The sequence below is a fragment of the Oncorhynchus clarkii genome, chromosome 3 (genome assembly GCF_045791955.1).
Source record: "Oncorhynchus clarkii lewisi isolate Uvic-CL-2024 chromosome 3, UVic_Ocla_1.0, whole genome shotgun sequence".
NCBI classification, from domain to species: domain Eukaryota; kingdom Metazoa; phylum Chordata; class Actinopteri; order Salmoniformes; family Salmonidae; genus Oncorhynchus; species Oncorhynchus clarkii.
In genome coordinates, this window is record NC_092149.1 from 38,627,835 (window position 1) to 38,645,995 (window position 18,161).

Sequence of the window (18,161 nt, forward strand, 5' to 3'; positions counted from 1 at the left end):
TGTCACACCACTACATTGTCAGTCAATTCTGACGGACAAATGTTTTATTCACACTTTTTTTTATCAGCCCTGATTACAATCACACACACACACACATCACACACTACACACACATCACATCACACCACACACACACACACATACACACACACACACACACACCACACACCACACACACACAGACAGTTGTAACAAGAATAAATCTGTTTCCAGTACAAAATACTATAATTCCCATAATGCTCCGCTTCATCGGCGTTAATTCTCGATGTAAACAGAAGTGAGAAGAAAAGTCTATGGTTTCAGGATTTCTGCAACAATAATCTCAGATATGGAACAAAGACAGCCTTGCTATGTGAACGCTTAATTTGATTGACTGTTAACGTAAGTACATATGTAATCCTTGTTACATGTGTTCTTACTATTGAGTCTGCCACAGTAGTTTGCTCGTTTGCTAGCCATCGCTAACGTTCTAGTAGCTATCTGGCTGCGATATACTTCAATGTTCTTTTGGGACAAACGTCATATTATCATGTCTTCTGAATATTAGATGAAGTGAGCATGTGCATCAACTTTAACGGAACCGATTTATTTATTTTTTACTGGTTTATTTGTGGTCCACCACATGTCAAGATGATCACAGCTAAGCTAGCCACATTCCTGGGTGATTTTGACGTTCATGTGTGTGGGTTCCGTCAAGGCGACAAGTTGGTTCACCGTTAGCTAGCTGTAGTAACGTTAAATCACGAGAACAACTAACGTTACAGCAACAACATCGACGTAACGAGCTACATCTGGCATTCCTGCAATGGCATGTTCTGTTGCTAGTTGACAGGTGTTTGGGGTAGGGTTAGCTTAGCTAGCTATGTCAAGAATGTGTGTAGACTGTGGAGGGATTCTAGCTACATACATTGGCTAGGATGGGGGTATAGACCCACGGGAGAGGGAAGTAGAGGAAAGATCATTTGACACACTGCAGCATCCCACTTAAAACCTTAAGCTGGTCCCTCATTTCTCTCTCCTCTTTATTGCCATGTTATAACCAGCAGCACACAGCAACGCTGACCATATTGTGCCTTTTATGAGAGATTTGCATTCAGAAATGCAAGCTGCCTCACTTTCGAGGGGCCGATGCGGTAGCTTCTCTCAGTAATTGTTTGTCCCGTTTTCGAGAAGACCCTCTCAGAGGGAACGGATGTGGCCACTATGCAGAGTCTCCCTGCCATGACTTTAGTAAGCCGTGGGTAGAAAGAGGCCTTGTTCTTCCACCAGCTCAGAGGATCTGCAGCTCCTCCAAATAGGATCGGACCTCCATTATGGCATCTGCTGAGGGATTCCTTCGTGCTGCATCCCCAGTTGCTCTCTCGTCAAACAGCATCCAAACAGCAGACGTTTGTGGCACTACTGCTGGTGCTTCTGCTCCATCGGATCCCTCTTCTTCCTGGTGCCTGAACCAGCTGACTGCTGGGGCTGTCCCTCCCTGCAGCTGAGGTCATTATTTGAAGAGCCTCATCAATCGCTCTGGCATCACTGAAGGCTAACTTCTTAAATCTGGGGTCAAGTACAGCGGTTTCTGATAGCATGTGATTATATTCCATTATGTGGAACTTTCTGTCCATTGATGGACATAGGGTGTCCATCAACTCTATCACATGTCCTGTGGTTACATTTGCTTCTCTCTGGCGGCTGGCTGTGATTCGCTGCAGACCCTTACACAGAAGTATCCTTTTTGAGGCTGTCACATAGCTGAAAAGAGAGAACAGTAACTTAATAGTTCAGGTTCATGTTCTGTCTACTGATACTACATTCTCATCTACTGGTCATATACATATATAATACTGGATTAAATAATGATGTAGTAATAACTGCTTACTGTACCTCTCTCCACTGGTCTCCACAGTGACCTGCTCAAAGGGTTCCAGGACTCTGCACACCTCCTCCACCACCTCCCATTCCTCTTGGGTCAGAGCATCAACAGGTGCATTGACAATGGCCAGGGTAGAGATGATGGCATCCTTTGACTCAAGAAACCGCTTCAGCATATAAAATGTTGAATTCCACCTTGTAGTGCAGTCTTGTTTAGGCCTCAGCTCAGGCATCCCCATCTGGAAGTATTCCACATATGCTTTCACTTTGTCCACAGTGAGCTTCATCACCGTCACAGCATCTCTTACAACCAGGTTGATTGTGTGGGCAAGACATGGATGATGTGTCCATTTGAACATTTTCACGGCTTTGGTTATGTTAGCTGCATTGTCGCTAACACAACAGACCACTTTTCCATCTACTTGCCATTCTCAACAGTTCCTCTGCCAAGTTCTCTGAGGTGTGTCTGTCGCTGAACTCAAAGCAGTCCATAAGACAGCTAGACATCGACAGATCTTCAATGAAGTGACATGTAACCGACATGTAAGAAGTGGTTACCTTTGATGTACAGCATTCAGTGGTAAGGCAAACTGCAGAAGCTTTTTGGACTCTTTCCCGCACTGAAGCCTGTGTACTCTCCTACAGTTGTGGAATAACTGATTTTGAAATGGTTCTTCTGCCTGGAATTGTGTACATTGGATTTTGACATATACATATAATTTCTTAAACCTCTGTCCTCCACCATTGAAAATGGCTGGAAATCGGTGGCAATCCTTTTAGCCAATGCAATATAATTTTGGCCTTGTTTTGCTACAGACATAGACGTTTGGCATAAACTGGTCCATATAAGACTGCGTTGCCGTGGGTCGCGGAGTAGGCCTACGTGACTGAGTGGGTACGGAGGTGCTGGCTCCACCACTATCACTAGCAGGCCCGCTAGTTTCTCGAAGCTCCGCTACAGCTAGCTTCACAGTTGGGTGCACAGTTCACATATACCGGTGTAGGTTGTGCGTAGAACCGGCTTTATATGAGATTTTGTTTTGGCAAATTCTACACTGTGCTCTAACGTTGTCTACATTATTAAACTGCATCCAAATGCTATAGCCTGCCTATATGCTATGGGTCATTTGATTGAGACCACACTAAATAGCCTATAGGCGCACTTCAAATTGCGCGCCCAGCGGAGAATCAGAGATGATTGGTGGCATCGATATATATATAGTAAATATATATATATATATATAACTCAACAAAAAAAGAACCGTCCTCTCACTGTCAACTGAGTTTATTTTCAGCAAACCTAACATGTGTAATTATTTGTATGAACGTAACAAGATTCAACAACTGAGACATAAACTGAACAAGTTTCACAGACATGTGACTAACAGAAATTGAATAATGTGTCCCTGAACAAAGGGGGGCCAAAATCAAATGTAACAGTCAGTATCTGGTGTGGCCACCAGCTGCATTAAGTACTGCAGTGCATCTCCTCCTCATGGACTGCACCAGATTTTCCAGTTCTTGCTGTGAGATGTTACCCCTCTCTTCCACCAAGGCACCTGTAAGTTCCCGGACATTTCTGGGGGAAATGGCCCTAGCACTCACCCTCCGATCCAACAGGTGGACAGTCTGAGCACTGATGGAGGGATTGTGCGTTCCTGGTGTAACTCGCAAAATTGTTGTTGCCATCCTATACCTGTCCCACAGGTGTGATGTTCGGATGTAGTGATCCTGTGCAGGTGTTGTTACACGTGGTCTGCCACTGCAAGGGCGATCAGCTCCCTGTAGCGCTGTCTTATGCGTCTCACAGTACGGACATTGCAGTTTATTGCCCTGGCCACATCTGCAGTCCTCATGCCTACTTGCAACATGCCGAAGGCACGTTCACGCAGATGAGCAGGGACCCTGGGCATCTTTCTTTTGGTGTTTTTCAGAGTCAGTAGAAAGGCCTCTTTAGTGTCCTATGTTTTCATAACTTTGACCTTAATTGTCTACTGTCTGTAAGCTGTTAGTGTCTTAACGACCGTTCCACAGGTGCATGTTCATTAATTGTTTGTGGTTCATTGAACAAGCATGGGAAACAGTGGACGTTTTGTTTTTTGCTGAGTTTATACAGCCTTAATAATCAATTCATTCTAAAACACAGAGAAATACATTTCATAAATTACAAATGACATGACCCACCACTGGACTAAATAAAAAATAAATACACTTTTTTTTCAATCCATCCCTAAGACCGATACATTTGCTTATTTCTTAGCAATTTGTGGGGAAAAAGGATTGTCCCAAAGTTTTACTACTAGCACTCTTGAAGATCATCGGGGAATATTTTTCTGTCTTGCTTTTCTAACTCTTGTCTTGTGTGTCTTTTTGTCTCCCCCCTAACCCACAGGTCCTGTATGTGGCTGGGGCTTGTAGCCTGCGTTGTGTTGGGCACAATCCCCCGAGCCAGGCGGGCTTCTGGGGCCGCTTCCCGAAAGCCACACCCAGCCCACTGCTCCCCTGACCCACTGTTCCTTATGCTAACCCTTCTGAGCATGTTTTACTACATCTGTCTGCGGCGCCGGTCCAGGAGCGGAACTCGGGGTGAGGCGCTGACCAGCAGGCGCGCCGTGGAGTCAGGCCAGCGGGCTACCCTGCCCATCAGCATGGAGGTGGAACAGTATGCCAAAGGTAGGATCATTCACCTGCTATTGTGCCCTTGAGCAAGGCACTTAGCCCAACCCCTTAAAATAGCTCCAGGTGTGCTGCACTGGAGCCGGCACTGTGTGCTCCTCCCATAATGTGTGCTGTGTGTTTGTCTGCTATTGTCTGGTGGATTGGGAGCAGATGGACTAACCTTATCCTATCCTATAGAGGTGCTGGACTTCAGCTCCCACTACGGCAGTGAGAACAGCATGTCGTACACCATGTGGAACCTGGCCGGCATGCCCAACGTCTACCCCAGCTCTGGGGACTTCACCCAGACGGCCGTGTTCAGGGCCTACGGGGCGTGGTGGGAGCAGTGTGCCAGCGCGCCGCTTCCCTTCCGCCGCACGCCCAAGGCCTTCCACAGCCAGGACTACATCGAGCTGGCCTTCGAGGAACCCGTCTACCCCACAGCTGTGGAGGTGCTGGAGACCTACCACCCGGGTGCTATCGTCCAGATCATGGCCTGCTCCCTCAACCCCTTCTCCCAGAACCCTCCCACCGACGTCCGGTAAGGACCAGTGGTGGTGTGGGACTCGGGTTGTAGAAATTTCTTCTATCATGACATTTTTGTTTTTCGTCCATAGCCACTTTCACACCATCCCTGTATATCACCCTGCATCCCACTGCTGGCTTGCTTCTGAAGCTAAGCAGGGTTGCTTCTGGTCGGTCCCTGGATTGGAGACCAGATGCTGCTGGAAGTGGTGTTGGAGGGCCAGTAGGAGGCACCCTTTCCACTGGTCTAATAGCCCAATACCCCAGGGCAGTGATTGGGGACATTGCCCCGTGTAGGGTGCTGTCTTTTGGATGGGACGTTAAATGGGTGTCCTGACTCTCTGTGGTCACTAAACATCCCATGACACTTATCATGAGTAGGGGTGTTAACCCTGGTGTCCTGGCTAAATTCCCAATATGGCCCTCATACCATCACGGTCACCTAGTCATCCCCAGTTTACAATTGGCTCATTCATCCCCCCTCTTCTCCCCTGTAACTATTCCCCAGGTCGTTGTTGTAAATGAGAATGTGTTCTTAGTCAACTTACCTGGTAAAATAAGGGTACATTTATATATATTTGCTTCAATCTCTCAACACAACCGGTGCTTCTATTTGAGTCAGTCGTCTATTTCCTTAATGCACACAGCTGTTGCTCAATACATTTCTGAAAAGACTACCACATTGTTTTTTGTAACCATTATAATAGCAAATCTATCGAAGGTCAGAGTTGCAAAGACTAGGCTGCCTATCATACACCCCAATTTCGCACTTCAGCACCATGGAGAGCAGTATCGGTAATCACTGAAGTCACCTTTTCTTTTTGGTGGCGTCATGGCTAGCAACGATGACAGAATTTTGAAAGAATGTTTTTAATGCACATGACCATAGGAATATCAAAGCTGTGTCCATGGTAACCTCAAACCATTCATTTAGACCCAGCGTTTATTTGAAACAGGCGTTTATGTGCTGAAATGTGTGCAGCTGCCCGGCTATTAAAATGGACAGGTGTGTGTGTGTGTGTGTGTGTGTGTGTGTGTGTGTGTGTGTGTGTGTGTGTGTGTGTGTGTGTGTGTGTGTGTGTGTGTGTGTGTGTGTGTGTGTGTGTGTGTGTGTGTGTGTGTGTGTGTGTGTGTGTGTGTGTGTGTGTGTGTGTGGAGAAAGAATGAATGTGTGTGAGAAAATTAAGGAGTGAGTGTGTGCATAGTCGGTGCAAAAATATAACTGAAATACAAGGTTCAATGCATATAGTCCATGTAGCCATTTTGTTATCTGTTTAGCAGTCTTATGGCTTGGAGATAGAAGCTGTTCAGGAGCCTGCTGTTGTCATACTTGTTGCTCCGGTACCAGTTGTTGTGCGGAAGCAGAGAGAACAGTCTATGGCTTGGGTGGCTGGATTCTTTAACAATTATCCTGGCCTTCCTTTCACACCGTCTGATCTAGAGGTCCTGGATGGCAGGGAGCTCGGCCCCAGTGATGTAGTTGGGCTTTCCGCACCACCCTCTGTAGTGCCATGCGATTGAGGGCGGTGCAGTAGTCACACCAAGCAATGATGCAGCCAGTCAAGGTGCTCTCAATTGTGGAATGTAGTTTTTCTATTAATAAGTTCATAGACCAAACCTCTCTGCCAATAACAGCTCATTTTCAGTTTTCCCCCTCTCCACTCAGACCACTCTGACAGTCCTAGCAAAATTATTGCTTGAGAAACTGCTCTTTGCTAAGAAGCCATTTTGTTTGTTTTCAGTTAAACGGCTGCATTGGACCTTTTTAAAGTCATGCTTGTACTTTTATTTGTATTTCTTTTAATATGTGGGTAGTTCTGGGAATCTGACCCACTGTCCTGGAGTTGCGACCGCCATGCTCTAACAACTGAGCTACAAAGGACCACAACGGAATGTGTGTTTGTACTCTATTGGCTGGTTTCCCAGACACAGATTAAGCCTAGTCTCAGAATAAGAAGCACTTTCACTTAGATTCTCCATTGAGCATGTTTTTAATAGTTCAGGACTAGGCTTAGCATGGGCAAACTGCCCTAAGTGAATGTCTCAGATTAAAGAATGGTGAGTCTGTGTGTACCTCGTGACAGGTGTACCTCTCTGTCCCCAGGTGGGAGGTGTTGTGGGCTGAGGAGCCCACCAAGGTGCTGACTCCCCAGGCCAGGCAGTTCTCTCCCAGCATCAAGCAGCTGAGCTTCCCCACCAACTTGATCCGCTTGGAGGTCAACAGCTCCCTGCTAAAGTACTACACGGAGCTGGACGCCGTCGTCCTGCGTGGCCAGAAAGAGAGGCCCATCCTCTCCCGTTATAAGATGCCCAGGATCGACATCTGTGACCTGAGTGACAGCGATGAGGAACTGTCTGACCCGGGAGCCTCCTTCAGACAGGCCGGGGATGGCAAGCACATTAACCTAGGGAATGGATACTTTGATAAACTGCCCTACGAGGTGGGGAGAATACGCTATTAGACACTCACATATACTACAACAATATGGCTGCTGGCTGCATTTTCTGTCCACAAAACGGCACTGAAATTTGAAAAAAAAGGTTGGCAATAGTTGCAGGACAATTGCAAGATGCTGTTTTCCAAACAATTCTCGCTTTGGTTTTAAAGATGGACTATGCAGAAATCGCTCCGCCATTTCCTGTTTGCAAACATGTGACTAGTTCGCCTGATTTCTGCTTATGTGACTAAAACAAGCAAATATAGTGTAGAGAATCATTGTACCATCTGAGCTGCTATGAAATATATTTTTCATAACATAATCAGCTGTTTGAAGCTGGTGTACAAAACTGCAAGTAAAAGACACAGAAACTAAACTTAACAATGGGAGCATAGAAATAGCACACACAGAAGAGATATAATGCTTCTTAGATGTGGTTTTAATGAGAATGACAGATCTATAACATATGATATATCATTTCTATGTGAATTTGTTTGGGGTCACCCAAAAAGTGATGTATTGCAGTTTTAAGTGTAGTCCCATCTACTGAAAAGGTTTATGCTTAGGGTATCTTGGGCAGTTTTTTTGTACTTTGCCAGGACTTAATTTGACAAAAATGTGTCTTCCATGGACCTACACATACCGTCTTGGACCCATGGAGATATTTGATATTAAGCTTACAAAATAGTCATTTTCATGTTATAAAAGACATGTCATATTTTCTAAGACGAGCTGTTCTCTTGGTTTTATGTACTGCTCTCCAAACCGCTGCCATTCACCTCACTCCTCACAACCGATGTGTGTGTGTGTGTCTGAAATACAATATAGCTATTATCTGCTAGCGGATACCCTGTTGAACACACAGTGTATTGTTTATTCACTGCACACATACACACCTATTCTCTCTCTCTACCTCTGTCTTACTGAGAAGCACACTTCCATATTGCACGAACAGGCAGACTCACTGCCACAAGGATATTGCTTTGTGTGTGTGTTCAACATACACTGTTTTATATTATTCTGCTCTGCCTGACATCATCCCTTCTGTCTCTTTCTTGCTTTCTTTCTTCTCTCTCTTCCTCCATCGTTATTTATCCTTCTCCCTCTACCCCCTCTCCCACCATCCTCCCTTCTCTCTTATTATCTCTCTCTAATTCTCTCCCTTCTCTCCCCCTGCAGTTGATCCAGCTGATAGTTAGCCACTTGACCCTGCCCGACCTGTGTCGCCTGACCCAGACCTGCAAGCTACTCCGCCAGCACTGCTGTGACCCACTCCAGTACATCCAGCTGAGCCTGCAGCCATACTGGGCTCGCCTCAGTGACACCTCCCTGGGCCACCTGCAGGGCCGGTGCACCCTGCTCCAGAGGCTCAACCTCTCCTGGACCGGTAACCGTGGAGCCCTCACCCTCACCGGCTTCAGCAGGTGAGGCATGGGGCTGGGGGGTACTAGAGAATCTGGACATTTTGTGGTTCATCGGTGTCTGTCTTTAGAGTGGCATGTGTGTGCCCATCACTTCGGTTGATTTCAGGGTGAGGAACCGTCTGTGTAAATATTGGACTATAAATTGTGCCTTTCTGTATTTTACTTGTGCTAAAATCTTTATTGTATTCTACTGAGCCATTTACTTTATGTTTGTATTCTCTCATTATTTCTTGTTGTTGCATTGTCGAGAAGGAACCTGCAAGTAAGCATTTTTTTTTAGTTGGACAGCGTATACCATGTGTATCCCGTACATACAACTAATAAAACTTGAACCTGAAACTAACATAAAGTTGTCAAATCCTGAACTTCCGTGTTAATGTTGTTGCCATGCCACAACACAGGTCTGACCCCCCCCTCCCTTTCAGCTTCATGAAGGCGTGTGGTGGGAGCCTGGTGTGTCTGGAGCTGTCGTGTTGTCACTTCCTGAGTGAACCGTGTCTGGAGGTCATCTCCCAGACGTGTCCTGGGCTGCAGGAGCTCAACCTGTCCTCGTGCGACCGCCTCCACCCCCAGGCCTTTACACACATCTCCAAGCTCACCCGCCTGCGCCGGCTAGTGCTCTACCGCACAAGGATAGAGGTACAGTGCCTTCAGAAGTACCCCTTGACTTATTCTACATTTTGTTGTGTTACAGTCTGAATTTTCAAAATGGTTTAAAAAAAACACCTATCTACACACAATACCCCATAATGACAGTGTGTACCCCATAATGACTGTTTGGCTCCAGTCTGTTTTATTTTTTATCCTGAAAAACTCCTCAGTCCTTAATGATTGATTACAAGCATGCCACTACTATTATGCTTGGACATATGGAGAGCGGTACTTAGTAATGTGTTGTATTGGATTTGTCCCAAACACAACACTTTGTATTCAGAACAAACATTTTTATCAGTATTATATTAGTGCCTTGTTGCAAACAGGAAGCATGTTTTGGAATATATTTATTCTGTACCGCCTTCCTTCTTTTCACTCTGTCAATTGGGTTTGTATTGTGACATTAACTGAGGATGGATCAACAGCATTGTAGTTTTCTCCTATCACAGCCTTTCAACTCTGTAACTGTTTTTAAAGTCCCCATTGGCCTCGTGGTTTCCTTCCTCCAGCAACTGAGTTAGGAAGGAAGCCTGTGTCTTTGTAGTGGCTGGGTGTATTGATACGCCACCCAAAGTGTAATGAGTAACTTCACCATGCTCAAAGGGACTGTCTGCTTTTTTTTTTAAAATTTTTACCCATCTACCAATAAGTGCCCTTCTTTGTGAGGTATTGGAAAACCTCCCTGGTCTTTGTGGTTGAATATGTGTTTGAGATTCACTGCTCGACTGAGGGACCTTATATGTTTGGGGTACAGAGATGAGGTAGTCATTCAAAAAACATTAACTTTAGAACAGCCTTTCTTTAAATTACTATAACGGCCACGAACGGCCTTGTCTTTCAAACGATAATATCTGTGTCGATATTGCAAAGTGAACTTTCTAACAACCTTTTGTCGTATTGGCGTGGCTGTTGTCGTCGACCGGAAACAGGGTATGCTGTCATTTGACTTTTTTTTTTAACTTAATGACTGAAAATGACATGGCTGAAGCAGACATGACTTTTCACTGTGAAAGAGGCTTTATCTATGTTGTTTGGTGATACGGATTCACACACATCCTTGCACTTTTAAAAGCGATGATGTCGAGGTGAGTGAAATAAGTAAACAGCAGTTTGGTGTTGTCAATGTTTGATGCTGTGAAACTTGGGGAATAGCTCACAGATTAGCAAATCATAATTTGGTTGGTACAGGCCAGCACATCCGTGCCAGCGGTCAAGATCGAATGATTGCTCTCTGTCTCATGGAAATAGTTCTTCGATGTAGCAGATAGTGTGGTCCAAAAGGGTTACTTCACTAGAATTCTTTAACATGAAGAGTCAGTGTCTCTACCTCGGCACTGCAGCTCAATTTCTCTCTCTCTCTCTCTCTCTCTCTCTCTCTCTCTCTCTCTCTCTCTCTCTCTCTCTCACACACACACGCACACGCACACAGTACTGTACTCACATACTGGAGAGACTTGGGTCACTCTGTTTTCATGAATATATAATCTGTGTCAATAAGTGTTGAACATCCAAAATATTTTCAGAGAATTAAGCTCAAGGAGATAAGAGCATTTGTGTGTTACATAAATTACATTAGTTTATTTACAAAAAAATGTAATTGACAAAAAAAAACACACTGCAATTTGACATACCTGGTATCAAGCAGAAATGGACTTGAAAAATAATAATAATTTTGATGCCCATCAATGTTACATACTTACACTATCATATTTATGCCGATATATATTATGTTAACTAATAGCAAAGAAAAGTTTTGGAATTGGCCTAATCAAGACCAAATTAAATCTGTGTGACATGATACCCTTTGGATTTATCATTTTAGAATGTCAGTGTACTAGCTAGTACACAGTGCAGGTTTTAATCATGACCAGAGGGACTGCCTAAGAGCCAAATTATCCTAGGTAGATTTAAAACAGCATAATTCTGTGTTTCTGGTGAGAACTGGCAAAATGTTTCACAAACTCATCCATGTTGAGGGAGCATGCCCTCCTTGACTCAACACTGAGAATTCCGAGGTGACTTAACATGTCATCAACCATTGTTGTCTTAAGGTGGGTTTAAATCAGTTTTGAAGCTGAGAAGCTTCTCTCGCAAGACACACTGCTGACTGTTGTAACAACAGAAATCTTACAAAGTCGAAAGCCGCTTGGTTTGATGAACCTCATGTTTGAGGTCCTCTAAGTCTGACTCAAAGTTCTGAGGAAAGGCAAACAGAGGCTCCTCATTCAAGAATGTTGTACTCTTTGGGTTGAGAGACTGGATCCCTTGCATTATCTTGCAAGTCTTTGAAAAATGCCTCTGCAGCTCAGCTGTGATATTGTCAAGCACCTGATCAAAGAGCTCTTTGGAAGCTCTCACCATCACTTTGGTCTCTATTTTTCTGTGCTACAGTGCTCATCATCAATGAGTCGTAAAAAAGCTTGTTTTGGGTCTTTTACACACTGTTTGTACACTTATTTTGCAGTGCTCTTCAATATCTTCAACTAGGGATGCACAATATATCAGTGAACATATCGGAATCGTCCGATATTAGCTAAAAATGCCAACATCGGTATTGCATCTGCCAAGTTTAATGCCGATGTTAAAAACCGATATCAAAGCTACCTTGCATACCTAATATAACGTACAGTTGAAGTCTGAAGTTTACAAACACCTTAGCCAAATACATTTCAACTCAGTTTTTCACAATTCCTGACTTTTAATCCTAGTAAAAATTCCCTTTCTTTGGTCAGTTAGGATCACCACTTTATTTTAAGAATGTGAAATGTCAGAATAATAGTAGCGAGAATGATTTATTTCAGCTTTTATTTCTTTCATCACATTCCCATTGGGTCAGACGTTTACATTCACTCAATTAGTATTTGGTAGCATTGCCTTTAAATTGTTTAACTTGGGTCAAACGTTTCGGGTAGCCTTCCACAAGCTTCCCACAGTAAGTTGGGTGAATTTTGGTCCATTCCTCCTAACAGAGCTGGTGTAACTGAGTCAGGTTTGTAGGCCTCCTTGCTCGCACATGCTTTTTCAGTTCTGCCCTCACATTTTCTATGGGATTGAGTTCAGGGCTTTGTGATGGCCACTCCACTTGAAACTAGGGGGCACTATTTTCATTTTTGGAAAAATAACGTTCCCATAGTAAACGGGCAATTTTTTCAGGACAAGATGCTAGAATATGCATATAATTGGCAGCTTAGGATAGAAAACACTATAAAAATGTCCAAAACTGTAAAAATATTGTCTGTGAGTATAACGAAACTGATATTGCAGGCGAAAGCCTGAGAGAAATCCAATCAGGAAGTGACTCATGTTTTGAAAGCTCTGCATTCCGATGCGTCCCTATTGAGCAGTGAATGGGATATCAACCAGATTCCTTTTTCTACGTTCCTTTTTCTACATTTTCCAGCGTTGTCGTGACCGCAATTTCCGGACAAATTCTCAGCCAAACGTGAAGAACTAACGGAGCTGTTTCGGCTACAAAAATAATCTTTATGGAAAAAATGAACATTTGCTATCTAACTGGGAGTCTCGTGAGTGAAAACATCTGAAGCTCATCAAAGTTAATCGATTTAATTTGATTGCTTTTCTGATTTTCGTGACCAGGTTGCCTGCTGCTAGCTAGGCATAATGCTATGCTAGGCTATCGATAAACGTACACAAATGCTTGTCTTGCTTTGGATGTAAAGCATCATTTCAAAATCTGAGATGACAGGGTGATTAACAAAAGGCTAAACTGTGTTTCAATATATTTCACTTGTGATTTCATGAATATGAATATTTTCTAGTAATATTTTTTGTCCGTTGCGTTATGCTAATTAGTGTCAGTTGATGACAATTCTCCCGGATCCGGGAGCGGTACTTCCAAGAGTTAAGCCATTTTGCCACAACTTTGGAAGTATGCTTGGGGTCATTGATTGTCCATTTGGAGGACCCATTTGCAACCAAGCTTTAACTTTCTGACTGATGTCGTGAGATGTTGCTTCAATATATCCACATCATGATGCCATCTATTTTGTGAAGTGCACCAGCCCCTCCTGCAGCAAAGCACCACCACAGCATGATGCTGCCACCCCCGTGCTTCATGGTTGGGATGGTGTTCTTCGGCTTGCAAGCCTCCCCCTTTACCCTCCAAACATAACGATGGTCATTATGGCCAGCAGTTATGTTTTTGATTCATCAGACCAGAAGACATTTCTCCAAAAGTATGATATTTGTCCCCATGTGCAGTTGCAAACCGTAGTCTGACTATTTTATGGCAGTTTTGGAGCCGTGGCTTCTTCCTTGCTGAGCGGCCTTTCAGGCTATGTTGATATCAGACTCGTTTTACTGAGAATATTGATACTTTTGTACCTGTTTCCTCCAGCATCATCACAAGGTCCTTTGCTCTTGTTCTGGGATTAATTTGCACTTTTCGCACCAAAGTACGTTCATCCCTAGGAGACAGAACGCGTCTCTTTCCTGAGCGGTATGACGGTTGCATGGTCCCGTGGTGTTTACACTTGCGTACTATTGTTTGTACAGATGAACGTGGTACCTTCAGGCGTTTGGAAATTGCTCCCAAGGATGAACCAGACTTTTTTGTCTGAGGTTTTGGCTGATTTTCTTTTGATTTTCCCATGATGTCAGGCAAAGAGGCACTGAGTTTGAAGGTAGGCCTTGAAATACATCCACAGGTACACCTCCAATTGACTCAAATAATGTCAATTAGCCTATCAGAAGCTTCTAAAGCCATGACACAATTTTCTGGAATTTTCCAAGCTGTTTAAAGGTCAACTTAGTGTATGTACAGTCAACTTAGTGTATGTAAACTTCTGACCCACTGGAATTGTGATACAGTGGAATAATCTGTTTGTAAACAATTGTTGGAAAAAATACTACTTTCATCTACTTTGTAAATGACCTAACCGACTTGCCAAAACTATAGTTTGTTAAAAGTGTTTGCTAAGTAGCATATATTGAGACGATGTTGTAACACAAATGATGCCATATTTTTAGGCTGATGCACATGGGTATATTGGTGGTGTATGGGTTAAGAGGTAGTTGAGCTTTCTATCAGATACATGGCCTGTGCATGGCACCATTGTGGTTTACGTAGGACTAATTCTCTGCTGTCATCATTTGTAATGAACTCAGAGCTCAGGTCCTGTTCTTGCCCAGGCCTGCTACAAAACCTTACAGGGCATTTCTGAGTGTTGTTCTCATGTTTCAGCCTTTCCTAAGGCAAACACCATACCGTAGTCTTTCCAGTGTAGTGAGGTTGAGGTCTAAGCTTTCAGGTCGTTTACTGCAGGCAGACTGAGCAGGCTGTGTGTTTGTCTCCAGTCCTATGTGTCATCCAAGCCCTGTTGTCTGTCATTAAGCTGTCATTAAGCTGTCACTGGTATAATTAAATAGTTCTCTGGCTGCCAAAAGTCATAAAAAGAGACCACCAGACGCACACTCTCGAAACACATAGCATACACATTAGAGATGCTTGCTAAAGTACACAATCACGCACACCCAATTGCCATTGGGTGGCATGTTGACAGTTCCACATTGAAATCCCACCTCTATCCCTGTCTAGCAATGGTGGATAGGTGATAAGCAAATGTATATTTTTTTTACGCTTTGAAATGTTACACTACCATAATACTGTTGAGTTATGTGTTTGCCAGACCAAGTCGTCTTGGAGAGATATTGAATAACATGGGGTAGACCTGTTATTGTAAAATGTTGACGCGACACCTTTGATGCACATTCCTCAGTCTCATTTTACTGTGTGTGTACAAAAAGGGGTGCAATCATCATATTTTGGGTCAGTCGATAGAAACTTAACTCAACTTTGACATTTTCTCTCTCTCTCGCTTGCTTTGTTTTATGTTGCTGCAGCAAACAGCCATGTTGCGCATCCTAACCTTCTGTATTGAGCTGAGACACCTCAACCTGGGGAGCTGTGTGATGGTAAGATGCCCCCCACAAATGCACTCGCTATCATACCCTGCTCTTGCGCCAGAGAGACATTCTAGGATCAGCCTCACCCCTTAACTGAACCACAACCGAGAATCATGACAATTGATTCAGTCATTCTGTGCTGGCTAACAGCCCCAAGGTCACCGCCCCTATGTTCTCCCTGCAGATAGAGGACTATGACGTGGTGGCCAGCATGCTGGCTGTCCGCTGTCGCTCACTGCGCTCCCTGGACCTGTGGCGCTGCAGAAGCCTGTCGGAGCGCGGCCTGGCCGAGCTGGCTGCAGGATGCAGATTACTGGAGGAGCTGGACCTGGGCTGGTGCTCCACACTGCAGAGCAGCTCGGGCTGCTTCCAGCACCTGGCCCGCAACCTGCAGTGCCTGAGGAAGCTCTTCCTCACCGCCAACCGCACCGTGTGCGACTCGGACATTGAGGAGCTGGCTGCCAACTGCCCCGCACTGCAGCACCTCGACATACTGGGTGGGTACTACCTCCCTCTTCCTTTCTTAATCTGTCTCTCTTTCTCTCGTTCTATCACACCAGTTTATATTAAGTCATTTTAGGTAGAACCACAGATGTGTTCACACCCGATATTTGAATATAGTATTTTACTTGGGGCATTTAGAACACAGTATTCATCAAGTGGTCACAAATGTTGCTCACTTATGTGGTATGTTTGTGTTGTTGATTGACAGGCACCCGGATGGTAAGCTCCTCCTCCCTGAGGAAGCTGCTGCAGGCGTGTCCGAAGCTCCTCCTCCTGGACGTGTCCTTCTGCGCGCAGGTGGACGCCCGCATTGTCCAAGAGCTCTGCGGACTCTTCCCCAATGTGGCCATCAAGAAGAGCTTTACCCACACCCTCACACAGGGGCAGTGACACAGGGACACCGTCACAGCGACACCAGGGGGGAGGCACTACTTTTGACTAGTGGAGTGGAGTATTACTGAATGCCCAGTGGGTAGAATGAATGGGGTCTGATGGCCGAGAGCACTGAGGCCTATTATAATATGGACTAAATGGTTAGGAGTGTTTTGTTGTGGTGACATGAGCATCGGCTGAACACCTCACCTACATCTCAACACAGTCTCCTCATGTTAAGCCGCTGAATACAAGAGAGAGTCTTGAGAGGAGAAACTGGTTGAAATCAGGGTCACGGGTGCCAAAGTCGCTAGATTTCATTGTTGGTCAGCCTAGTAACTGACACATCTGGTGGCGGCTGCTGGTCATCTGTCCACCCCTCCTGTGACTCATTTGTAAAATGTCTGACCTCAGTGTTTTATCGGAATCTGAAATCTCAGGGGTTTTATCTTGTTCATATTGTTCAATTATTATGTAGATGTTTTTTTTTTTCCAGAAACCAGCAGAAGAGCCTCCTTTTATTCTGAGAGAAACATTTGAGTCCTGTTTGATTTGTTCTGAGACAACGAGAATTCTGGGAAAAATGTACATTGGGCACTGATACTGAGACAAACATTTTTTTTTATGTTCAATATTGTGCAAATTGTATGATTGTAAAATGATATCAATATCCTTAATTATTTATTGATCTTGTAATATATTATTGCACATCTCCAATGCTACGTTAGCATTTCCTTTAAACTGAGACTCAGCGATACGAGCAGCAGTGTGAAACAAATATATATTTAGGAATAAACGCTATACAATAGGCTGTACATGTGAGCACCCACAGTCCCGTACAGAGCATCTTCGCATGTGCATGGGAGATCGCTTCACTCTCCTGCAAATGTGATAGCTGAGGGACAACTACTGCGGAGTAGATTAGCCTCTCGCTTCACTCTCTTCGTTGTTGGGGATATTGGCCTGATATGCAGCTACTGGAATTTGTATAGCTGAATCTACCTTTAAGCAAAACTTGGGAGTGTCATTTTGAGCAGTAGCTAGCTAGTATGTGAGGTATTTTTGTGCCTTATATTCATGACTGAATGTGGTGTCTGTGTCAGTGGTTGTAATGCTTTGCTTCCTGCCCTCTACCAAAGTTACCATCAAATCCCATGTCCCTCGCTATAGCTTCATTTGACCAGTGAAGAAACCCATGCAGATCTGTCATCTTGATTTGACATATGCAAAGCCATATTTATTTTAAGCAGAATCTTATCTCCATCTTTCAATTCCCTTTTTTTATTAAGTGGCAGTTATGTCTGCTTTTTGGATTACATATTATTTTATCTGTGGGAACGTGGTCTGGTCACGCTCAAATCACTAAAGTAACCTGCACAGGGAAACTATTGAAAAACACATTAATGTTAACATTTGTGCAACGAACACACACAATCTGTCATCCCGCTACACAAATCTAGTTTCTCTCCTTTGTCCGGTCACTAGCTGACCAAAGTCACCACAGTTTTCGCCACATTGTAATGCTACTTTTATTTAGAGGCATTTGTTGATGTGGACCTGCTATTTTTTGCATTGATGGACTTTCCCCCAGTCAGTTTTGGATGCGTGTGTGTGGTCAAACTTAGTGCCATTTGTAGAACCTTTAGTAATGTACCCTTAACTAAGTGTGAATGTCAGGTGTGGTGTCATCAAGACTCACTGGCAGATAACCACTCGAAAGTGTTGAAAAAGGTTGCACCTGTACTACGATGAAACTGGGTGCTTTAATTTGAAATAAAATGAAGGTTGATGACTGAGA

General features: G+C 44.1%; 1 protein-coding gene across 3 annotated transcripts; it reads left to right on the forward strand.

Annotated features, from left to right (window-relative positions):
* The first annotated feature begins 243 nt into the window (after positions 1-243).
* On the forward strand, positions 244-18,161 carry LOC139394833 (F-box/LRR-repeat protein 4-like). Of its 3 annotated transcripts, none has more exons than XM_071142826.1 (9): positions 244-381; positions 4,256-4,536; positions 4,720-5,062; positions 7,151-7,487; positions 8,664-8,908; positions 9,334-9,547; positions 15,425-15,496; positions 15,672-15,984; positions 16,200-18,161. In XM_071142826.1, the coding sequence occupies exons 2-9, from the start codon at positions 4,263-4,265 to the stop codon at positions 16,379-16,381; spliced, it is 1,980 nt and encodes a 659-aa protein (XP_070998927.1). In that variant the 5' UTR covers positions 244-381; positions 4,256-4,262; the 3' UTR covers positions 16,382-18,161. The 3 variants fall into 3 exon arrangements, with proteins under 3 accessions (XP_070998927.1, XP_070998928.1, XP_070998929.1); XM_071142827.1 differs by having other exon boundaries at positions 268-381; positions 4,436-4,536; XM_071142828.1 differs by lacking the exon at positions 244-381 and having other exon boundaries at positions 4,427-4,536; positions 4,722-5,062.